The sequence below is a fragment of the Molothrus aeneus genome, chromosome 6, assembly GCF_037042795.1.
Source record: "Molothrus aeneus isolate 106 chromosome 6, BPBGC_Maene_1.0, whole genome shotgun sequence".
Taxonomy (NCBI): Eukaryota; Metazoa; Chordata; class Aves; order Passeriformes; family Icteridae; genus Molothrus; species Molothrus aeneus.
Window position 1 is genome coordinate 23,452,671 of NC_089651.1, and position 24,612 is coordinate 23,477,282.

The following is a 24,612-nucleotide window of genomic DNA, read 5'->3' on the forward strand; positions in this document are numbered from 1 at the left end:
TTTTTTTCTTTTTTTTTTTTTTTTTTTTTTTTTGTGCTGCCAAATTGGTTTTGCTAGAAAGACTGCTGAAGGGGAATATTTAAACTTGCATTTGAATATAAAAGAATTTCTATTTTTCTAGACCTTCGTAAGATAACCACTTGATTTTGTGAATCTGATTCTTTGTAATTTGTCTTCAGAGCAGCCTTGCTAGCATACCTTGTGGAGTATTTGTATTTCTGTGAACATACAGCCAATCACTTTCTAGGCTTAGTTTTTTTCTGTGTGCTTAGTTTTAAAAACACAGTTCGAAGAAAAAGTCAATTATATGGTGTGACTCAATCTTTCAGGAGACTTCCTAGTCACATTTTGCTGATCTGGTTTCTGTGCTTGAGGAGACAGCATGTGTTTTTATGAGTTCAAACTTGTGACTTGAAGTGGCATCAGCAGAAAACACTTGAACTACGTTTTCCTCTGATTGTAGCTACATTTTTGCCCTGACATATACTGATTTTTTTAAATTATTGTTTTTATTTTTTTCCCTGCTTCCCTGTGTGATTATCAGTCTGCAGTGAAAATTTGATCAAAATTGGTGTTGTATTTTGTTAAGCTCTGGCATGCTTGGTTTTTTTTTGTAACTACAATCTCCTCAGCAAAATGTGATGTTTTTGTTTTAATCTTTCAAACTAAGATAGTGCCCAGAAATGTTGTGCATGTTTCCTGCTGTTTTCTTCACACCCTCGTATATATCACCTTCACCTCTCTGTTTTCTATAGTTTGTGCAAAAACTGAGCAATTTAATGGGTTTCAAAGGTATCCTTTAAATTGGTGGTTTTGGTATGACAAATATCTGATCAGAAGCCACCTGAGGGCATCTACCTGTGCACTTAGACTGTCTGCCTGACAGAGCACCTGGACCTTGCTCCATCTCCAGTGCTGTCAGAAGCTCTGAGGGTGCTTTGGTTGCGCTGTTCCCCTAGTGGAAGTTTTGGTGGAAGGGGATAGCTGGGAGCAGGAAGGTGGGGGAGCTCACAATATTTCTGTTTCCAAAGCTGTCAAAGCTAGGGCTCATTTCAAACACTGAGCATTTTGCACAACTCAGGGCTCATTTCTGTGAAGTCCAGCCCTAATCTAATACCATCAGTCAGAGTTTGGTGGCAGAATTCTGGAAGGATCTAGGTTAGCTCATGAAATTAAGTGTGTTTTAAATTTCCCAGAGAAAGCATTTGTAACACTGGTCCTACAACTGCTGGCTCTTTTCCCAAATGACAAGCACAATACAACAGCCTCTGAAGCTGTTACCTGAACAGGGTACCATCCCCAGCTCTCTTTTCAAGGGCCTTAGCTGGGGAATCTCTGCGGAGATTTTTTTAGTTTTTGTTTAGTTTTTAATTGGGTAATGAGCTGAGCAGTTCTGACGGCTTGCAGGATGAACTAGAACAGGTTACTGCTCTCTGGGTAGCAGGCTTCCCCTGCTCTACGTACCATCTGCACAGGTAGAAACTGGGAAGTAGCTTCTAGATGAAGGCACCTGAAGAGTGTGTGCTGTGATGAAGTTTCAGTCAGAAGCAGCAGCAAGCTACTGCAGGTATCTTAACAGTTGAAATAATGTGAAATGGAATTCCAGGAGAAGGGGTTTTGCTGAGAAAACAAGAGTTTGATTGGATAGAAATCTTCATTTTGTCCAGTGTTTGGGATAATGTAAAGATGCAAAGATTGTTTTCTATCCTACTCCTGAGTTGGCTGAGGATACTGTATTCTCTCTAGGTGTTGACCAGAGTTGTGTAGACAGTCCTTAATCTGCTTACAAAAGAGAACCATTTGAATATGGTACATGTACCTGGGAGTGAATCGTGAGGCTGAATGAAAAAGGGTAGAGACTGGTTTATTTGGGAAGTAGGGTTGGGGGCTGGCTGCTGTTAGTCCCACAGTCTGAATGCACAGGGCTGTGTGCCAGGGGGCACCGATACCCTGCAGCGTGCGGAGGAGCTGCCAGTACGTTTCTGTACGTGTGCGTTTGGTTCCATAAGGAACCTTGGGGAAGCCTGTGGAAAAATAGCTGAAGAAAACCAAAATGCCAAATGTTGGGTGTTTCTTTCCTTTCTTCTTTCCTTTTCTTCCTTTGGTTGTTTTAATTGTTCTGTGGTGGTTTTAATGGATTTGAGACAGTGGAGCAGCAGCTGCCTTTCTGATTTTTGGCTGCTTTTTGTGAATAATTTAAAAAGAAAATTTACATTTTGGAGACAAACCTGTGGGCTTTTTTATTGGTACAAACATTGTATTTAACACTAGGGGTTTTGTACAGTTTTTTGCCTTTTCTACTAGAAAACAATGTAAAGTGATTCACAATGTGATGAGAAAACAAATTGCCACTATGACCAAATGTAGAGTCTGTTCTGCAGTTAACGGGATTTAATCAACTCGAAGTCGTGGTTCAGTCGTAGAAATGCTTTTCTTTACCTTGTTTGAGCTGTTCCTTTTTTTTCTTGTTTTGATTTGCAAAACAAAATGTCTTTTTGTGTGAAATTGTGTTGTACTCTGTAGAGAATTACAGATTTTACTTTAATGGTTTAAAAAGCAGAGGAGCGCGTGTTGCTTTTCTGATCTGATCACAGAGTTTGTGTAGTGGATTTAAAAATGAAAAGATTTGTTACAGGTTTGGAACAAGCGAGTATGTGTTAAAGGAATTTTCTTCCTTTTGTGTGTGTGTTTTTTTTTTTCTTTTTGTCCCAAAGGGCAACTTAAAGCTGTTTTAATTGCACAGACACACCGACAACAAGTCATTTTGTATATGCCAAGTGTGGTACCTTCCTATGTTTATTTGCTATTAAACTGTTTGAGAAGAGTCCTTGTGTGTTGTATTTGTGTCTTAAGCTTGAGGTTCTTTTTGGGGTTCAAGTGTGAGAAGATGAAGATGAGAGACTTATTTTACAGTTTCTTAGCTGTGAGACACAAAAATATTCATGGCCCAGTACCACTTGTTCTGGATGTACAATATCACACTGGACTTTTGTTTCTGTGTAAATGAGCTACTTTGAGTGGAAATGGAAAATGTTTTCAGGTTGATATATGTCCATTTTGGATCATTTGAAAGTCAAGTCCTCCTTAGATACAGAAAAGCCGAGGATCTTGGATAATGCAAATATGTTCAACACTTAGGAGTGAGGAGTGGGCATATCCAGCCTCACAGAACTGGTGCCAAGCAATGACGTGCCTGTCCATGCACTTGTGCTTCAGGGTGTTTCAGGGGCTCAATACTTTGGGCAGAGCAGCAGCCCTCAGCTCTGCAGGAGCAGCACCAGTGCATGGTGTTGTGTGGGGTTAGAGAGGCACCAACTTATGCCACTCCCACAAGCTGCACACTTGCCACTGCCTTCTTCCCCTTCTAGGAGCACAGCCAAGCTGGCTGAATCTGTCCTGGTTCTGCAGCATCAGGTACCTGCAGCCCTCAGCGCTCCTCATCCTGGAAACACTACACAGGGAAACTGCAACTGGATTTGGATTACTTACTAGTGATAAGCAAAGGCTCCCTGCTTTGCTCTTAGAACTAAGATATATTTTATGATTTCTCATTTCAAATTAATAAAAAGTATTTGGCATAGCCAAAGCATTTAGAAACCTGCCACAATTTTGACATAATTATTGCCTCTCTCAGAAGGAAAGTACCACGATGGCCATGATTTTGCTGCATTTCTGAAAGCTCCTAAAATTCCCTGATGTTATTCCTTCCTTCTGCTGTCTTGCATCTTGGAGACTTGCAAGCGTTATTAGGACAGCTATGTTTCTCCTCCTTGTCCTTTTCCTGTGTTATCTGGGATACTCTGTTTCACCCCATCACTTCCTACATGATTGTAAATCTGAGAGCACTTGCAAAGCATCAGGATTCAGTGCTGCATTCCTTGCCCTGAGCACACCAACTGGGGCACGAGGCACAGAGCCACCTGTTACAGACTGCCCTGCCATCCCTGCAGTTAATTTGCAGCTGTTGAGGAGAGAGGCTGCAGGGGTTTCAATTTAGATACAACTTGAGGCCAAGGATGGAGAGAAACAATTGAATCAGGAAAAAAGGGTTTGTTTAGGCTGGATGGAAGATTCTAACTTGTGCAGAAAGTTTACTTACCTTGTCTTACACAATCAAAGCTTTGCCAGCTACATCTTACAGAACTGACACCAGATCTCTCTTGGGTCAGAGGGCTTTTTTTTTATTTTTTTAAGGCTTTTTATTCAATTTAAAAGGCCACCACCAATCTGTGTACAATCAAACTGCACCTAAGAGCCAGTATAATAATCTCTGAAAATAATCAGCATTTTCACATGAGTTGTTACATTTATCAGCATTTGTAGGAAATACATGAAGTTGTAGATGAAATCCTGATGCTGAATGTTCTAGGAGAAACCTTTTTCCTCTCACATCCACCTCCACCTTTCACTATTTGTTTTGGCTCCAGTCTTCCTGATTTTACCTGCCACATTCTGCTCTCTTCATGTGGCCAGGAGAACCTGAGGGCATTATGGAGAGCAGGGGGAGGAGGAGAAGCAGGTCAGTGTGGTCACTCTGAAGAAGTGAGTGCATGAGCCACTGCATGTATGACAGGTAAGATTCCCTAATTTGCTGTTGCCAAGCACCATTCAGGCTCATTTATTTGCACTTCTAAGGATAAACTATGGATCATTGACTGTAGAAGCTGTACCTGAATCTTCAATGAATTACAGCTATCTTGAGTCACAGACAGGTGCCATTTTTTTTTTTTTGAAGTAGCACAGGCAGGCAATGTTGATCTTTTATCCCTCCTTATTTAGGCAGCTGCAGCTGGGCTCAGAGTGGTATGTTCCATATCAGAGCATGTTCCTGGTTTTTTTGAAAATGACCCATTTGAACTTGATGGATTTAGCCCTTACTTTACTAGGGTGTTTTTATCTCAATAGGTGAGTTGCAAATTGATTCCTAAGAAACTAAGCACTGTTTCATAGTGCTCAAAAGCAAGGAGCTAAAGTGAGGTTAACAAAATGCAGGGCAGATCACCTCCTGTTAGATGGGTTTTGTCAGACTGCAAGGCACCCTCTTCATTTTGGCTATGCTGTGTGGGGAAGGGAACAGTTCTTCGTTGACCTGGTCCAAAAGAATCTCAGGATGAGTTTGTGTTACAGGCAGCTCACCTGTGGAAGGTTAATTTTGCAAAGTAGTCTGATCTACCAAGAATGATAAAATTTTTGTTTTCCCCATTCCTGAGTCCTGGCTTGATCTGTTACATGGCAGGCTCCAGTGGCTGCTTTCCTGGCCGCTTCTCCAAGTGTAGAAATCTGAATGACCTAACCATTGTCATTTTCTTCCATGGGGACTGATCTGCATCTTGTTTCCATCCCACGACCTACATCTAGAGAGACGTAGAAGAATTACTGCAAGGAGAGATTTTTTAATATTATGAATCAGACTTTTATGCAAATCCTAAAATCTATAAAGTACCTAGCTAATAATTTCAACAGTGATGCTGAAGTGCACATTAACCAGCAGTGCCTCACCATTAGTTTTCTTCAGGTTCTGTAGATTTTTCCATAATTTCTACTTCCAGAGTTTGAGACTACATATAATCTATGCTGAAATATCATCTAGCACATTACATCTCTGAAAAACAAAGCTAAGTTAAATAATGCAAATATCATACTGTTTATGAGCTCCCAAAAGAGAATCAGTCTTATTGTAGCAAAACCCTTCTACAATTTAAAACATTTTTCTTTTTGAAATATTTTTCTGAGGGAGTTTTGGATAAAGGACAGATGTAACCCCTTAAAATCATGAGTGCTATGATGTAAAGATTCTGGGTAGACTATTGTTCTTTATTTTGTGTCCTGCTTTCTTTAAGGATATTACCTCAGGAAGGCTCCCTTGGGTTTTTGTTGACAGACCGGGATAGTCTGATTGGTACCCTTTGAGGTGATTCTGTGGGTATTTACCTTTGCTTGGGGAAGAATTGTAGCCAAATTCACCAAGAATCAGGGAAGCAGCTGGAGACATGACTGGTTTTGCAGGCAGATCTGTTAAAACTTCAGATTGCTTCTCTTTGCCCAGTAAAAGAATCTCAAAACTGGTTCCTGGAACGTCTGCATCTGAAAAACATTCAATATCCCTGTAGCATTCTCCACCTGCCCCCCTCCTCCCAGGTTTGGTGTATCTTCTTAAGAAGGACTGAATAAATCTCTGGACCGCCAAGGCTGCAGCACGTAGGTGAGAGTATTAAACTGACTCCTAGAGGAACCAGTCTGATTTTTTCAACAGAGTGTGGGAGACATAAAGCTATCTTTTAATAGGGCTAACGCCTCTCCTGCAACCAAAAAGTGCAGATACCTGTTGTTCTGTGTCTTTATTGTTTTTATTTTATTTATTTTATTATTATCTTTTATTCATCATAAAAGATCATCAAGTTCTGGATGCAGAACTTAAGCAGTGCCATTGACAACTTCTTTTGGAAACTTTTGGAGGACTGCCACACTCATCTGATGACAGGGAGCAACATTCAGTCAAGAACAAAGGTTTTCAGCATGGTTAGCTCCTTGTCCCTAAAATTAGGAAGTCAGAGGTGTATTTGCAGCAAATCTGTGACAGAGCCAACCTATGTCCATAAAAACAGTCCATGATGCCAACTGAGGTCCTCAAAAGGGAGACTAATTTCATACCTAGCAAAGTATCAAGTACATTGTTGCAAGTGTAACACTGCATGTGTGTACACACTGAAGTTGCCTTGTTCACACCTGACTTTTAAGTCATGTATTTTTCCTAAAGCTATTATTCTACCTGAGTCTGCTTCCTCCCAAGCTAGCCCACCACCAGCAGTGCTTGTCTAAGGAGATGGCCAGAGAGGAAAGAGACAGCCGAGGCATCCCGAGGCTGTGACTGCAGCCAATTGTCTCTCCCTGGGGTATTTATAAGCTACATACCAGCAGGCAGGGGTGGGCAGTTGGCACCATGACCTTGGGAGCTGGGGAGCCTGACTAGAATTCCTGGGAGCCACGTGAGCTGGACTGGCAGGAGCAGCTGCAGCCAATGGGGAGGAGACCAGCACTGGCTGTTCAGATTGAGTTTCACTCCTGTGGCTTGAGATTTTTCTCTTTCTCTCCCTGTGGTGCTTTTGCTCTTTGTTTACGGGATTGGACAGATGAATGCACTGATGAAGCCCTAGCAAGCAAGATGTTTGCCTAGTGGATTTGGGATTCTGCCTTCAGTGCTGAGCAACCACTTCTTGCCATTGCCTACCACAGCTCCAGCCCCATGACATGGCTGGGCTCTCATGGCTCTGGGCCCGCTGAGCACACAACCCGCCCTCTTCTAGTGGGGCATTTTATGTTGTGCTCTCTTGTAAGCACATCCTTTTTGCTATCCTTAGAGGTCAGTGTATGAGGCTTTTTAATCCATGGGAGATGGGTCAGGACCAGACAAAGCAACAGATAGAGAAAGGACTCCATCTTTACCAGTCTAATCAGACCGAAAAGGCCCTGCGAGTCTGGATGAGGGTTTTGGAGAAGTCTGCGGATCCTGCTGGCAGGTTTCGGGTTTTGGGTTGCCTCATCACTGCTCATGCAGAGATGGGCAGATACAAAGACATGCTGAAGGTAAGGTGAACTGGAGATGAATGCATGCCATTGTGTCGCACCGCGATGGAACGTGGCTGGAGATCAGAACCTGAAGTGGGGGGTGTTCTGTGTGTAACAGAAAATACCAGCTATTGAGTGCATGTTCTGGGCTGCTGTGATCGCTGTGCTCACCAAGAGCTCCAGCCCACAAGATACACAGAATATGATTTTTCACTGGGTCTGGTTCAGGATTCCTGGGTTATTTACATTCTCTAGTTTACATCATTTACATTATTTACATTCTCTAGTTTTTCATGGGAAGCTGTCTTGATTATTTCCCACATACAGGCACACCATGTTATCAGGCTTCAGGAGCAGGTATGAGAACAGAGCCTTTGTCCACTACAAGCTGTTTATATTCTGTATGTCAGCATAAAAGGAGAAATCTAAGTGGATTCTGTAGAATAAGTATCATTCTTGTGGAGACATGTCTGTTATCTTGTTCAGCTTCTGGCTGATATCTAAAATAGATCTTATATTGGGGTTTTCTAATTGCAATTATTTGTTTGCCAGGGGGCTGAACAAGAGGGAAAAGAAGATGCTGTTTTGGTGAGGTAATTGAGACATCCCAGATGTCTCACAATTGAGGTCAGAGAGCAGCTTCTAGTTGCCAGGACAGTATAGAAGAAAGGAGGAAGGATATGGGGCTTGATGGAAGAGTGATAAAAAGCAGCTGAAGTTACATTTCAAGCACATGAGGATAAACAGTTTAATTAAATGAACAAAAAGAAGCTGGTATGTGGATCTGAGAAGTAAGAGGATGTGTACAGAGAGCAGCAGGCAGCATTTGGGAGGGCAGCTCAAGAATCTGTAAGACAAGAGAGTGTTGTAATAGTCTTAAGAAGCCATCCCAGCCTGAAATAAGGTCTTACTAAAGGGCTTTGATATCCTCGTCCTGATGTTTTGGGTTGTCTCTTACTAGACTGGCCATCATTCAGCATTTAGAACAAAATGTGAAAGGGGTGTCTACATCTCATTGAAAAGATTTTGGTAGCTCTGTTTGGATTTGGAGCGAGGAGAGGGGAGCACCTCACTGATAAAGCCATGCACACGTCAAAGCCCTATATTGAAACCAAATACTTAAGATGAAGAAGGAAGGAGGGATATTAATACACCTTGAAAACATTTGAAGACAAACAATTTTGTTAAGTGGTATGAAATTAGGTGCTGGCAAAAACAACAGACTGACTGGGGAAGAAAGAAGAAAAAAAAGGGTAAGATGTAGCTACCTGAAGGAAGTACTGAAAACTTCATGGGAAAAAAAAAAGGCAAAGGAGTGAGCTTAGTATACCCAAACATAATTCCTTCCCTGAGAAAAGAACAGAAAGTGGGATCAGAGTAGGTGAATTTTAGTTCTTCACAGCATTAGGAAGGAAAAATGGCTTCAGTCAAACTGAAGATTTTACAGAGCAACTGGTCAAAGGATAGAGAAAGGAGAACTTTAGCAATAAGCCATTGAGAGAGGAAATATCAGGAGAAAATGAGTCAAAATTAAATGCATGAAATAAAAAGTAATTTAAGAAGGGCTGTGATGCTCAACCTCTTCTGGAGAGGAAAAATTACTACACACCAAGAGAAGAGGCTGTGGCAACCAGGAAATACTGAAGAACTTTTGCAAAATTAAGGGAATGTGGAGAAGCATGAGCTAGCGTGCACCACTGAGTCCACATAGGAGCTTTCCTAAACTGTAATGGAAATGAGAAGATGATTACAAACCCAACATACACAGTTTATGGTTGGTGATGTTTGGGGGTTTTGTTTGGGTTTTTTGTGGGTTTGTTTTGTTGTTTTTTGGGGGGTGGTGGTTGTGTGTGTTTTGTTGTTGTTGTTTTTGGGGTTTTTTGTTTTGGTTTGGGTTTTTTTGTTGTTGTTTTGGTTTTGTTTCCAAAGAATGTAAAATATTCTAGTAGCCTAAATTATTATGTGTAGCCACTATATAAAAAGGAAGTAATTGATTCCTTTGGAATTTGCCATCCATAATCCTGATAATGTCTAATGAAAATTGCTAACTATTTACCTTTGCTAGTGATACTAATTCAAGCCAGCTTGAATGCTTGTGCTTGCTTCATCACAGAACATAAAGAGTTACTGCTTAGAAGAGTTTGCAGCTGGAAAGAGACTTCATTTAAGAAAACAGTATGCAACAAATCCTGGAGGTTATAGAACCAAGACTGTCAAGATCAAGACTGCAATTTATTAGCAGAAAATTCCTTAAAGAAGTAGCTTACTTTTTTCTATTAATAGAAAAAAGTATATTTTATATATACTAATAGATACTATTATAGATATTAATATATATACTAATAGATACATTCGATATATAATAGATATACTAATAGATATATTAAGAGATATAATAGATATTATTATATATACTAATATATACTATTAATATACTACAGTATATTAATAGAAAAAAGAATATTTTAATAGCTTAGGAATTCCAGAGAAAGTGGGATACATTACAATGAGTGGAAGAAAACAGAACTGCATTGTGTCAGATGTTTCCTGCTTCACCAGCTTCCCTTTAGGGCCATTTAACAGCTGTTTTCCCCTTACAGCCAGCCTAGTTCATCTTCCCTGCCCTGAGACTGTATGAAGAGAGGGAGAGGTTTCTTCTAAGTCATCATAGGCCTTTTAAACCACCAGATAACTGCTCAGTGCATACAATGCTTCTCCATGTGCTGATGGCCTTGTCTGCCCTGCTCAGAGATGAGACTCTTTCTCCAGTACAGGGTGCTACTCTGTGGGTGCTTGAGCTGTATTTAAATAAACTACACACTTTTGTAAACACTATCTTCTCTACTTAAAGTTTGCAGTGGTCCAGATTGACACAGCACGGGAGCTGGAAGACCCAGATTTCCTTACAGAGAGCTACCTAAACCTGGCTCGCAGCAATGAGAAACTCTGTGAATTCCAGAAAACAATCTCTTACTGTAAGACGTGCCTCAACATGCAGGGTACCACTGTGAGCATGCAGCTGAATGGCCAGGTGAGCCTCAGCATGGGGAATGCCTTCTTGGGCCTCAGCATTTTCCAGAAGGCTTTGGAGTGCTTTGAGAAAGCTTTACGCTACGCACACAACAACGATGACAAGATGCTGGAGTGTAGAGTCTGCTGCAGCCTTGGGAACTTCTACACCCAGATAAAGGTACAGTAACCTAAGGGACAGGAGGATGGTTGCCCCACAGATTCAGGGAAGCACTGGAAATCACGTGAATTTCAGCCTTTGTCTTTCCTATAGGAAGTGCTGAGAGAGCACTGTAAGCTAAAATCCCTTTGTAAACTCCAAATGGGGTACTCTCCTCCACAGTAAGGATGGGAGGATTAGTGTCATGTTTACACAGCACAGCAGAAGCAGCTGTGAATATGTGTGTTGAAAAGATCAAACTTAGCTTCAAAGAAGATCACATCAGAGACACAGGGCTGGCAGCCAAAACTCATGGACTCTCTATTTCTACCGCTATTGTAGGCAAATAGCTGCCAGCAAGCTGTAGGTAAAATCAGACAGGGACTGAGCACAGGGGTGATTTGCCAGTTCTAACTTCTAGTACAAACAGCAAAAAATAGGTTTTTCTCACAAAGTCCTGATTTCTTCACTTATAGAAGATCATCACATGAAGTGTGGTGACCAAAAATAAAGAAAATAACATTGTGCTGAACACTTTTCAGGTGTGAAATAAGAAGGGAGAAAGGAAATTTGAGAATCTGTGGTTTCCTTTCTGCATTGTGGAGAATAAAAAAAAATATGAGGACTTTTTCACTTCTGCAGTCTTATATAACTTACTTGAAAATGGTTTTAGATATTAAGATAAGTTTTACATAATTATTGTAAAATAAGATTTATTTCTAACATGCTTTTAATGTAAAAAAAAAAGATGTTTAAAATGTATTATTACTTTTTGTGAATTTGATGAGGCCAGGAGTCTTAGTTCCTCTTTCCTGCAATGATGGATAAAGAGCTTCTTGGAGATCCAAACTCACCGTTTAGAGAAAATGAAGGCTACATGTAGATGTTACAAGTAGAGATGATGTAAGAGCAGAGAAAGTTTTCAGCCTTTGCTTATAGAGGAGGGTAAATGGTTCCTGCAGAATAAAGTTGTGGCATACTACATAAAATTCATTTGCTGGGTCATTGCCCCAGTGTCTTGAACCCAGAGAATAATAAGGATTCAGTATATGGCAATTCCATCTTTCACAATTTGATATCCACCAAAATACTGCACACATGGAAGAGGAGCAGCATGAGTTTAAAGATGTGCAGAAATCTGGTAACTGTTGCAATGTTAGTAAATGAAAAATAGCTGGTCTTTTTCCTTCTCTCCTTTTTGCTTTATTTTTGCTGTGACTGCTGTCTGCGTGCTTGTTGCCTTACAGGACTATGAGAAAGCCCTGTTTTTCCCATGTAAAGCAGCTGAGCTGGTGAGTGACTACGGGAAGGGCTGGAGCCTGAAGTACCGTGCCATGAGCCAGTACCACATGGCCGTGGCCTATCAGAAGCTGGGGCGCCTGGCAGACGCCATGGATTGCTGCGAGGTATGGGGCACGGGCACGGCTGGGGGCTCTGCCAGGGCATCCTGCCATGCCCCTGCAGCAAGAGAGATACCCTGCCATCCACACTGCAGATCTTCCTGATGCCTTCCAGTCTTAGAGCTGTAGTTTCTGTAGCCAGAGGGCTTCAAAATTTGGGTCTATGAATGGTCCTTGGTTAGGAACATGTGAAAAATATTTTCTTTGCCTTAAAAGATGGTGCCATTTCTTCAGAGCTGAGCTTTTAGTGGCTGGAGTCCAAAGTCCCAGCCTTGCTGTTTTGAACCAGGAACAGGCTGTTCTACTGACCAGAGGCAATTTCTTGCAGGAGTCCATGAAGATTGCCCTGCAGCATGGTGACCGGCCACTGCAAGCACTGTGTCTGCTCTGCTTTGCAGATATCCATCGCAGTCGCAGGGACGTGCAGGTACAGCTCCTTCCTGCCAGGAAGGATGGGAAGAATAGCAAGAGGGCATGAAAAGAGTTCATAGCAAAACATGTGCTTTCCTCCCTGTGTCTGCAGACAGCCTTTCCTCGGTATGATTCTTCCATGAGCATCATGACAGAGATTGGGAACCGCCTGGGCCTGGTGCAGGTGCTGCTAGGAGTGACTAAGTGCTGGATGATCCAAAAGGAGCTGGACAAGGTCAGTTACAAAATTGTTTCTACAGAGGTTTGTAGGACAAGACTAGAGCACAGCCTTGTACTGCACAGTTCAGAAGAGGGTACAGTTCAGAAGAGACCTGTACCCCCTTGGTTCTACCAACAGGGTCTGTTGCTTGTAGAGTTATATTTCTCTGAATGGTCTCTCTCAGCCAGGGATTTGTTACTAATGGTAGGAACATGCATTCTGAGTCAGAGTGCTAAGTTACAGAATTGCCTCATTAGTCAATCCTGATGACTTTTAAGTTCTATGCTGAGAAACCAGCACTGGAGGAAGGAAGCCTTATGCTCTGAAATAGATTCCCCTGCCTACTTTTTAGTTCTATGACTAAGCTCATTGATGTGCTAATGATGTTTAGACAGCTCTACAGCTCCACCATGTGCTTTGCAGGCAAATGTGGCATAAAATTCTTGGAGAAACTGACGGTCTGTAAACTCTGATGTGAAACAGAGGAATGAGAGCAGGAATTTATTTGGGGATAGATAACCAGTCAAGATAGAACAAGGGGGTGAAGTTACTTATAAAAAGGCGTAGACAGTGTGTATGTGTGTTAAAGTCCAGACTGCAGTAGATGCAGCACATTTGCATGGCAGGAACATTACTCAGCCATGGAATTAAATGCTCAATGGTTAGCCCTGAACTAGCTCTGAACAACTGTACACAGTGCCACATCAAGATGCTGGTTGGGTCTAAATATGATGAAATTTCACTCTTATCACTCATATTGAGACACCAAGAATTTTAACTCAAATGAAGCAACCCGTGTTGCTGGACATCAGTATGTCCAGCTAGACATGTTCAGGGTGCTGTCAGTATCAGAGTGCCTCCATCAGGGAATCAGTTGGGTGAGACACACGGTGCAATCTCAGTAAGTAAGCACAGTGTTTGTTAGCAATGGGAAGAGAAACTGTGGACTTGAAAAGCTAGCTCAGTATCAAAAGAATTGGACAGGACACAGCAGGTAGGCATCTGCAGGAGACAATATTCAGAGCACTCATCAAACTCTTCCATTCACTGATTCTATCTCGAGCCACTGTCTGATATCAAGCAGCTCTCACTTGTGAGAACATTATGTGGGCTTTGCACAGAATTCTAATCTCACCAAATCCCACAGAAGAAGAAAGTGGAGGAATCTTGTATTCTGTTCCAGGCAGTAGAGGGAAGTCTGCCCTGTTGGGTCAGGGACCTTATGTATGTTGACCAAATGTGACTTCCTTAGATGTCACATCCCTGAATATTCACCCAAGCATGTTCTTCAACTTGGCAGGCCCAGTTTCCATTTCTCATGCTACTCATCCCTGTATCAGTTACTTAATAAATCAATTTGCTAACTTTCCACTTGCAGATTCCCTGTTTTTGCTCAAGCTTCTTCCATCTTCCCAGTCTCTTTCATCAGTTAGTCCATTTCATTTGCATGTAATGTAATCAATGCTATTCCAGATCCTCCGAAGCTGCTCACAGCTTGCTTGCCCTCATTCTTGTGCAGTCCAAGACAAACTGTCCCCTAGACTTTTCAACATCCTTTCCCTTACTCCACACATTTCACTTTGATTCTTGTTCACAATCATTAATTTCAGGAGTTTTCAGTACACAGTCTTCCTAAGCACAGTTCTCAGTTACGTTCTCCCTGCTGGCCTTTAGTTCCTGCTTCCCTCTCCTACATTTCCTTATCCTAGGCTGTTGCTGCCACCACAAGTCTAATGCCATCTCCTCTGCATTCACAGCACATTTTTGCATCTCATCTGGTCCTCTCCTCCTACAACAGCAGTAATGCCAAATTATAGGGTAGAAATTTTATAATGTTCCTCCTGAAAACTACTGCATCACAAGGGAGACCTCTTCTTCCCCTTGGACAAATAGGAAGCAGATCTCAATAGCTCTGGAAAAGAGAGACTAATTATCAGAACAGCAAGGAACACTGTGACATCTAGGTGAAAGTAGGGAGTCATTTGGTATGACAGCTGCTATGCTAAATATTTCCTTCAGATTTTAAAAATGGGTAGCAGAACACTCCTACATCACACCATGTGTAAGTAAGGCAAGGTGGATATGTGAACAGCAAGGAAAAAATGGATAAGTGTGGTGCATTGGTGCTGGTGATCCTTTTCCTCACCTCTGGTACAAGTGAAATTGAAGTTGCCCAACAATTATTGAGCCTGCAAGGTAGCATGGGGACAATGCTTGCTTTGCCATCCCAGCCCCAAATGAGCATGTGGGACTGAGTTTAAATAAGTCTGTATTCTCTCTGCTTGGGGACCAGCCTCTGCCAACACTGACACTGAGTGTCTGTGACAGAAATGTAGCTCTTGCATTACTTGTGGTCCTTCAGAAACCAGCTTTTTCTTACGGATTAACTTTTGGTAGGGGAGGGAAATCTGCCCTCCCAAAAAAAGCTTTTTTGATTTTCCAGTGTTACAGGGATACTTGTTAATCCAAATTTTACTCTGTACTTCTTTACCTCTTTTTTAAATAATTCTTATAGGACATTCATAAAAGCCTGGTTTTCATATATTTGGCTGAAAACTAACAACCAGTGCTCTCAATTCACAGGCTCTGGAAAGCATTGAAAAGGCACAGGAGCTGGCAGAGGGACTAGGGAACAAGGTAGGATCCTTTTCAGCATTCTTCATAGTCTTATGTCAGGCAATATAAGATGTCAAACATTGAAGGCTTGTCGTTGCTCATTAGCATTCCTATTAACCAGTGAGTGTTTGAGATTTGCTTTGTCACTAAGTGTTTGGTTGTGGGCAGTTGCACAGATAATCATCAGTATGCAAGTCTGAAAAATGAGTGAGGAGTCACAATGGGATAGGCAAAGGAGAATGAGAAGCAGTGAAAATGGGGTGTGAAACAGACAGAGAACTAGAGGATTAGAAATCTCTTCTGAAATACATTTTTGCCCTGAGCAGCTGCTGAACTGTGTGCTGGCTGGAGGCAAAGGAAAGTGATGTATGTCAGGGGTAGCTCAGGGAAACCATGAGTGGAAGAGCTGATGAGTGTCTCAAACCTGGTGTTTCCTTTTGTGACACAAAGAAGAAGGGTTAATGACAGGAATTGTTGAGGCCTGCTGATGTTTCTCCAGCTGGCTGATGGGGCTGTGGTGTTCCCACTCCTGTTTCTGGTCTGTGGTCACCCTGCTGTTCACTTGTCTTACGTTTCTGTCCTTCACCTGCAGCTCGGCCTGCTGAAGCTCCACTGCCTGTGTGAAAGGATCTATCGCACGAAGGAGCAGCAGCAAGAATTGCGTGACCATGTAGTGAAGTTCCATGAATGTGTGGAGGAGATGGAGCTGTACTGTGGCATGTGTGGAGAGTCCATTGGGGAGAAAAACAACCAGCTCCAGGCACTACCTTGCTCCCATTTCTTCCATTTGAAGTAATTATCTGGAAGCACTAAAATTATCATCATTACATTAGTCATAGAAAAGAGCTGCTTAAGCCCACAGCAGTCCTATGCACACTGTTCCCCAGGTCTTTGTCTTGATCCTGCCTTGCAGGATCCCATTGCAGTGCTAAGAGTCTCACAGCCTTGGAGGGTGAGATTTAGCCATCATATCCATCACACTCCCACTTGTCCTCTAAATAATTATTTACAGATGTCCTCACTTTGTAGGTGGTCAGCCCAGTTCACAAATTCTTATTTGACTCCTCCTGGGGAATCAGTTCTTCACTCCCAGGGGCAGTTTGGCTTTTTCCCACATCCCCTCACTTTCTCCCTTGGCTAGTGGCCAACAGAGGTGAAGAAGTTGCTCAGGCTGTTATCATGCTACTGCCATGAAAGAAGTTAGCTGCACCATCATTTTACCGTAGGAAAAAACACGCGTGTTACAAAACACTCTGAAAACTAATCAGGAAACTAAGAATTTAATAACAAAGTTTCACACTGACACCAGAATTAGCATCAAACTACTGGGCAGTGAGAGATGTCCGAAGAGCTCTGGGGACTTGTCTCCAGCAGTACAGAACAGACTTTTGCACAGGAATTTGCCCAAGTGCCTCCCTGGAAGGGATGGGGAGGAGATGCAGTCTCTCCCGGTGGCGGGAGGGCCACGGGGAACAGCTCTGAGGTGTACAACAGCCGCGGAGCCGCCCTGGGGGAGCCTCCGGCCGCGGAGAACCCCCCGACCCGACCTCCTCCCGTTGCAGGTGCCTCCAGACCAACGGGACCCGCGGCTGCCCCAATTGCCGCCGCTTGTCGGTGAAGCCCGGCTACGTCTGACCGCCCGGGCCCGGCGGGGACTGACGGAGCCGCTCCCGGGCCCCCTCCGGCTGTGCCTGGCGGGGCCGCCTCGCAGCTCGACCCCCCTCCCCGTCCCTTCCCCTCGCTGCCGTGTAGGGGCACTGGCTGTAATAAAGGCTTTCTCCGGGACACCGCTCCGTCTGCCTCCAGCGCCGCGCCGCGCCGCGCCCCGCCCCGCCCCGCCATGGCGCCTCCGCCGCCATCACTCAGCAGGTTTGGGAGCGGCACGTGACCCGCCGGCCGCTCCCCGCCCCGCCGGCAGATTCGGCACGGCCGCGGGCGGCGGGGGCCGCGATCGGGGCGGCGGCGGCAGCGCCGGGGGAGGGGAGGGTGCGCGGAACCCCCGTCCCGCCCGTGGCGCCGCCCCCGCCCCGCGCCGCCGGGAACCGCAGTGCGGAATCTGCCGCGCCGAACCCGCCGCGCCGTGCGCGCTCCTGCGGGCCGGCGGAAAGATGGCGTCGGTGTGGGATGAGTCGGAGGTGAGGGGCCGGGGCCAGGGCCGGGCCGGGGGCGGCGGGGCCGGGGCGAGCCGCGGGCCGGGCTGACGGTAACGCTGCCGTTGTGCCCCCGCAGGACGGTGTCGGCGAGGAGGTGCTGAAGATGTCCACGGAGGAGATCGTGCAGCGCACCCGCCTCCTCGACAGCGAGATCAAGGTAGCGGCGGGGGCCGCGCCGGGCCGGGGAGCGGAGCCGGGCCGGGCCGCCCTCCCGGGAGCTCTGTGCTGCTTTTGTTCGGGGCGGGCGGGTTAGCACAGCCACGGGGACAGCAAAAAATTAAACACGGTTAATTGAATCGAGAACGGCAGATTGAGGAATACTGAACCGCGAAGGTAGGGAAGAATCACTGGAAGAGCATCGACCCGAGGAAGCTGAGGGGGCGGCTGTTCGACGCAGTCATGGATGCTTTAGCTAAAGTTGCACAGGCAGAGGGGAGGGGGAAGTCTCTTCTGTGGCTGAGTCGGGTAGGATCTTCGGGTAATTTAGATTGGAAGGGACTTGAGCAGACCTCCAGGCCAAACTCCTTCGCAAAGCAGGGTCAGCCATAACTCAGGCTACTCAGGGCTTGATCCGGGTGGATCTTGAAAGCCTTTAAAGACACATATTGCACCGCTTCACAGGGTGTTCAGTGCTGTTGCTTGACAGACCTCGTGAGGATAAAGATTTGCTTTGCTACAGTCTGAGCCGCACCTGTTTCAGTCTTTGTTATTTCATCTGCCCATTGTGTATTCCTGTGAAGTGTCTGGTTCAGTCTCTGATACCTCCTTCCCCAGCTTTTCTATTCTCCAGCTGAACAAACCCACCTCCCTCAGGGGGGCCCATGCTCCAGCCCCCAGCCATCTTGGTGGCCCTATGCTGAACTCAGTCCAGTTTATCAATGCCTTTGCTGTATGGGGGGAGACCAAAACTGCACTGAGTGCTCTAGGTAGGATCTAAAAGTATTGAATAGAGGGGACTCAACACTTCTCTCCATCTACTGCCTGCAGTCCTGATAGTACAGCCCAGGATGCCGTTTGCCACCCTTGCTGTCAAGGCACATTGCTGGCTCCTGTTCAGTTTATTGTCTTATGGAGACCCCCAGGTCCATTCCTCAGCCAGACAGTCACCAGCATGTGTCACTGCAAGGAGCACTTCCCTCCCTGCTGTGTGGCTTTACATGTGTCCTCGTTTTTTGTAAGGTTTCTGTGTGGCAGCTCTGCCTTTGAACACCGAGACTACGCCCCCCAATTTGGTGTCATCTGCAAACACGAGATGAAAACATTCCATCCTCTTGCTTGTTCATTCATGGAGATGTTAAGCAGATAGACCTGTCTTGTGATAGACATGTTTTGCATAAAAGAGCACTTACAAATTTAGAATGTTTGCTGCCCAGTGTTAGCATTCTTGAGATAAAATATTTCATAAATTCTGTAGAGTAACTTCATCCTATACTGCTTCAGGCTCCACAAGTAATTCTGACTTACTAATGTACTTTATTATTCTTTAAAGACCGTAAAGGTAAAACTGTGTCTTATTTTTAAACTGCAGAATACAGTAAGGAGTAGAAGTAGCCTTCTTCATTTCATAGTAAGAGCATTATATATGCAAAATGTTTGTAAGAACCCTTCCTTCAGGCAGTTTTCCTTTAATATTTTCTAGGCTGTTTTATTAAATCAAATTTATTAAGTTTTTTGCATTTTTATTTCACAGATTCTGCATTGGCTCCTGTTACAGTTCTGTCCTGTGAATGTGTTACAGCACAGTATTATGCTTAGGAGTAAAGACTTTTAAAAAGATGGTTTCTTAGTGAAGAGTGGATTTCCCCATTGAACAGAATCACACACACCAGTTCAGATGTGAGCAGGTCTCCTGAGATCTCTTGGTGCTCCAGTCCCTTCAGTGGGGATCACAAAGTGTTGTTGGCATGCTGTCTGACTAACCAGGAAAGGGAGGAGAAGGCCTGTCAGTGTCAGCCAGACAGCACTGCAGACATCTGTGTTGGGTGCAAATGTACTCACTGTTGGATGGGGAGTACAGAACTTTTTTTGTTAGAGGATTTTTTTTTTCCTTACAGTAAATACAATCATAGAATAGTTTGGGTTGGAAGGGACTTCTAAAGGCCAACTCCTGCTGTGAGCAGGGACATCTTTAACTAGACCAGGTTACTCAGAGCCCTGTCCAACCTGGTCTTGAATGTTTCCAGGGATGGGGCAACCATCATATTTCTGGGCAACCTGTTGCAGTGTTTTATTATCCTTACTGTAAAAAAATCTTATATCTAGTGTAAATTTACCCTCTTGTCCTGTTGTAACGGGTCTTACTAAAAAATATGTGCCCATCTTTCTTACAAGACAGCTTTAAATGCAGAAAGGCCACCATGAGGTCTTCCTGGAGCCCTCTCTTCTCCAGGCTGAATCATAGAATGCTTTGTGTTGCAAAGGACCTTAAAGATCATCTAGTTCCAACCACCTTGCAAAACATAACTGAAATAGGTGTGTGTATGTGGTTACTTTTGTATCTGTATTTATTAAAAGATCACATCCAAACCAAACAACAGTTGCCATATCTGGGCCATATTGATTAGGCTGAGGCTACCAGGTGACACTGGGAAGAAATTATTTGGGGTTATTGATTAGTTAGAGACCAGAATGGACTGTATAGCCTTGATTCCTAGCAAATTTTGGCCTATTTGCTGGCTTTGCTTTTTTTTATATTTTACATTTCCCTTTATTCTTCAGACTTAGATTTTTGTAACGGTTTGCTTTTGGAACAATCTATTAATTTTATCTTGCCTCAGTTTTTTGACACTATTCCTTTTTCTTTCTTCTGTGTACCAATTGCAGATCATGAAGAGCGAGGTACTGAGAGTGACCCACGAGCTCCAGGCCATGAAAGACAAGATCAAAGAAAACAGTGAAAAGATCAAAGTGAACAAAACTCTGCCATACCTTGTCTCCAATGTTATTGAGGTGAGGGTGGTGGGCTTTTACATAGTGATATGAGAAGTGTGTGCAATTTATAGTGTCGGGGAGAAAGGCAGGGAGCTCATCAGGGATTCAAAACCTGGAGTATTCTCAGACTACCAATGCTGCCAGAGCCAGGACTTTCAGGGTTTTCTGTTGGTTTTATCTGTGACCTGGAAGTGCATGTCTCTTGCCCACTTGTTCTCTGGGTCATTCTTTAGGCTTTGGGTACTGTTCATCTGTACTTAACAACCATCAGAGGGTGGCACAGCTCTTCTGAGTGTAAACTTGAGCATCTGAAATTGGACACATGCTCTCTGTAACTTGTGAAACAGCAAATGAAAGGCCATGGCTCTGTTACTTTATCACATTCCTTTTGTAGTTCAGTAATTCTGATGATAGGAAAAAGAATGCTCATAGTTTGCTATTAAAAATGAGATTGCTTTGTACTACTGTTTAAAAACTTAATGAGCTTAAGCCTTAATGTGAGCTGCTGAATGGGAGAAGGAATCAGTGCCATTAGCTACTACTTTGTTCTGAATTTTGTAACATCTTTCTATGCACTGTTGCATGCTGCTTCATAAGGAAAGGAAGAAATCAATTTTTACAGGAGGGCTTTAATGCTTTCAGGATTCTACTGCTGATGGATGATGGAAAGTTTTATTTCTTCTAATGCACGTATGTTAGAAGCATTAATCCTGGGATCATTCTGCTAGCCTGGTTACATTGTTTTGAACTCTTTCACCCTGGTTTTCAGCTGCTGGATGTTGACCCAAATGACCAGGAGGAGGATGGAGCAAACATTGACCTGGATTCACAGAGAAAGGGCAAGTGTGCTGTGATCAAGACCTCTACACGTCAGGTAAGAGCCATGTGCCCAGCCAGGTGTGAGGAGTGATGCAGAGGATCTTCTCCCGGTACATCTGGTTTTGATCACTTTGATTTCTTTTTTACAGACATATTTCCTGCCTGTTATTGGGTTGGTTGATGCTGAGAAGTTGAAGCCTGGAGATCTGGTGGTGAGTGATTCTATTGTGATAGTTGGATATGATGGTGGCCAGAAAATTGCCTATGTCTTGCCTTTAAGAAAGAAGACAAATCTGTCCAGATTTCCCCAAGACCATTTCTCTACTAAAATTTTCATAGATAGGTATTATGGGCTCAGTTACTACAGTTTGTAGTAAAGAAAAGCAGTTTGAGGTGTGTGTCTTTTATACATACATACAATTAGGTGCTGAAAGTTTAGAGACCACTTAGTAAGTTTTTTAAACCCTTTTAATTGTAAATAAACCGGACCACTCGTTTAAAATGTGACTGTGGCATTGTCCACTCTGCCAAGCTGGGGTGATTTGATGAATGCCTGTGTCAAAGCTGGTTATTCCTGCATCCTTGAGGTCTAGTTAATCAGCTTTGATTGCATGTTTATTAAGTGCTATCTGAGGGAACCTGTTAAAAGCAAAGGACTTGTGTTTACAGGGGGTGAACAAAGACTCTTACTTGATCCTGGAGACTCTGCCTACTGAGTATGATTCACGAGTGAAGGCCATGGAGGTGGATGAGAGACCCACTGAGCAGTACAGTGACATCGGGGGGCTGGATAAACAAATCCAAGAGGTGATACTTTATGTATAGTTTCTGCTGTGACTGTGGACAGCATCTTTTAACTTCCAACTCAAAAGCAGACAGCCTGGATCTGTGGAGAAGAATGGGTTTATGTATTAACATTTTTCTTTTCTTGTAGCTTGTGGAGGCCATTGTCCTGCCGATGAATCATAAGGAGAAATTTGAAAATTTGGGTATACAGCCACCCAAAGGAGTCCTTATGTATGGGCCTCCAGGAACAGGGAAGACACTTCTAGCTCGAGCATGTGCTGCCCAGACCAAGGTAAAAGGAACCTGTGAAAGTGTGTGCAGCTGTAGAATAGTACCTGACAAAGAGTAAGAACACCTCCAGGGGAAGTGAGTCATACACACAAATTGGTGTTACAAAGGCTGGGATTTTCCTGTCTGTTTGCTTCCTTGCTTGTTTTTATTAACGGCTTCTTATAGTACTCAGAAGTGACCCTATTGTAAAATGAGGCCTAGGATTGATTCTCTTTCACCTCCCAGGCCACGTTCCTGAAGCTGGCAGGTCCACAACTTGTGCAGATGTTCATTGGCGATGGAGCGAAGCTGGTACGCGATGCTTTTGCTCTCGCGAAGGAAAAAGCTCCTTCCATCATCTTTATTGATGAACTGGATGCCATTGGCACTAAAAGGTGAGCTGTAGTCCATGTTGTAAAGTTCTTGGGAGCTGCCTAGCAGCCTCCTTTGCCTGTGTATGTAAGCAGAGCCTTTTAAAGCATGGCTTACTCAGAAAGAGAGTGTGAACAAAGTCACAGATGGATAGCAGTTGCCACAACCCTTGGGCTCAGGAGCAAAGTTTGTCAGACTTGGGATCTGTCTGATAGCCTCCTGCTGTATAAAACTATTTTCTGATCACTGCAGCAGGTACCTGGAGATGTTCACCCTCATTTACTACGTAGGCCTGGACAACATAAGCCCCATTCAGCTGTAAGGACTAAATAAGTCTTAGGTGCTGCTGACAGTTATTCTAGTTGCAGTCCTCATCATGGTAGAACTTAGTTTCAAGGAAAAATTTGGAACACCTCAACCAAGGAGCATGAACTACAGTAATTCTGTGTTTTGATGTGATTAAAAACATAGGGACAGGGTGGTCAGGTTCATACTGATGGTTTTACTCTTGTTTCCCCTCAGGTTTGATAGTGAGAAGGCTGGTGATCGGGAGGTGCAGAGGACCATGCTGGAGCTGCTTAATCAACTCGATGGTTTCCAGCCCAACACACAAGTCAAGGTTGGGAGCTAGCAGGGAGTGCTGCTGAGTTCCAGGGCATTCTAGCAGGGGATGGAAAACAATGTCCAGGGAAGAAGCTTGGTGAATCTTTGGGGAGAAGAGGCCTGTCTTCCAGGTGCCTCACAGTGATGATCCTACTTGTACTTAGGTGATCGCTGCAACCAACCGGGTTGATATCTTGGACCCAGCTTTGCTCCGCTCTGGACGATTAGATCGGAAGATTGAGTTCCCAATGCCTAATGAAGAGGCCAGAGCCAGAATTATGCAGATTCATTCACGCAAAATGAATGTCAGGTATGGCCTTCTGGGGCTCTTTTTGTCACTTATGATGGTACCTCAGGGCTGAGAAGTGGTTGGCAGTCACTTGTTGGGAGCTCACTGTGGGGCTGAGGAAACTCCCTACGTTGCTTTTTCTATTTGGTACATGTTCTCAGACTTTTTTTCCCATTTGCTCATATTAGCCCTGACGTGAACTATGAGGAACTAGCTCGCTGCACAGATGATTTCAATGGAGCCCAGTGCAAGGCTGTGTGTGTCGAAGCGGTAAGTATTCCTCCATAGGAATAGCACTGATGGGAGGCAATGTGAAAGCTAGAATGGAGCAGCTATTTGGAACTGGTGCGGTGTGCACATTCCTTCTCTAAATACTGTCTCGTTGGGCAGGGGATGATTGCCCTCCGCCGTGGAGCTACAGAGCTCACCCACGAGGACTACATGGAAGGAATCCTGGAGGTTCAAGCAAAGAAAAAAGCCAATCTGCAGTACTATGCCTGATCCCTGCCCAGTCAAGGTTGTGGCCTTGGCAGAGGACATGAATAGACTGAAGTGTAACACTTACTTTCTGTCTGGAAAAAATAAAGCATTTTTTCCCTTTAAAAACAAATCCATGATGTGTTGGGGCTGTTGCCCTTGCTCGGTGGTTCTACATCTGTGTAAAGGCAGGCTGAAAGCCTCCTGTGCACTGTGCCCACCATGCTGCCTTTGGACCCTCCTCCAACTAGCAGTGGATTAAACCCTGCTCTGATACTTCCTCATGAGGACCAGGAGACTATACTGCAGTAAGTGCACTGTGATATTGATGACCTGCAGCTCAGACAGCATCCCCGGTTCTTGCCTGCGCAGCCAGTGAACAGCCTGCAGCATGGTTAGAGTTTGAAACTTTTGAACACTCACTTTGCAAGGGTGAACATAATTCACAGATGAATGATGTTTTAACTTAGTTACGTGAACTTAACTCTTGAAGCTTTAACACTGTTGCTGGTATGTGTATGTGAGCTCTC

General features: G+C 44.0%; 2 protein-coding genes across 5 annotated transcripts; both read left to right on the top strand.

The window, feature by feature from the left end:
- Window positions 1–7,368: 7,368 nt before the first annotated feature.
- On the top strand, window positions 7,369–17,118 carry RAPSN (receptor associated protein of the synapse). Of its 4 annotated transcripts, XM_066551275.1 has the most exons (9): window positions 7,369–7,584; window positions 7,894–7,923; window positions 10,418–10,756; window positions 11,983–12,141; window positions 12,464–12,562; window positions 12,659–12,781; window positions 15,350–15,403; window positions 15,975–16,174; window positions 16,945–17,118. In XM_066551275.1, the coding sequence occupies exons 1-9, from the start codon at window positions 7,369–7,371 to the stop codon at window positions 17,015–17,017; spliced, it is 1,293 nt and encodes a 430-aa protein (XP_066407372.1). In that variant the 3' UTR covers window positions 17,018–17,118. The 4 variants fall into 4 exon arrangements, with proteins under 4 accessions (XP_066407372.1, XP_066407373.1, XP_066407374.1 ...); XM_066551276.1 differs by lacking the exon at window positions 7,894–7,923; XM_066551277.1 differs by lacking the exon at window positions 7,894–7,923 and having other exon boundaries at window positions 7,393–7,584; window positions 10,418–10,597.
- A 269-nt stretch (window positions 17,119–17,387) lies between these two features.
- On the top strand, window positions 17,388–24,215 carry PSMC3 (proteasome 26S subunit, ATPase 3). Its single transcript, XM_066551273.1, has 12 exons — window positions 17,388–17,517; window positions 17,612–17,692; window positions 20,359–20,484; window positions 21,236–21,340; window positions 21,435–21,497; window positions 21,955–22,092; window positions 22,220–22,363; window positions 22,588–22,736; window positions 23,236–23,332; window positions 23,481–23,626; window positions 23,794–23,875; window positions 23,996–24,215. The coding sequence occupies exons 1-12, from the start codon at window positions 17,491–17,493 to the stop codon at window positions 24,104–24,106; spliced, it is 1,269 nt and encodes a 422-aa protein (XP_066407370.1). The 5' UTR covers window positions 17,388–17,490; the 3' UTR covers window positions 24,107–24,215.
- Window positions 24,216–24,612: the final 397 nt, after the last annotated feature.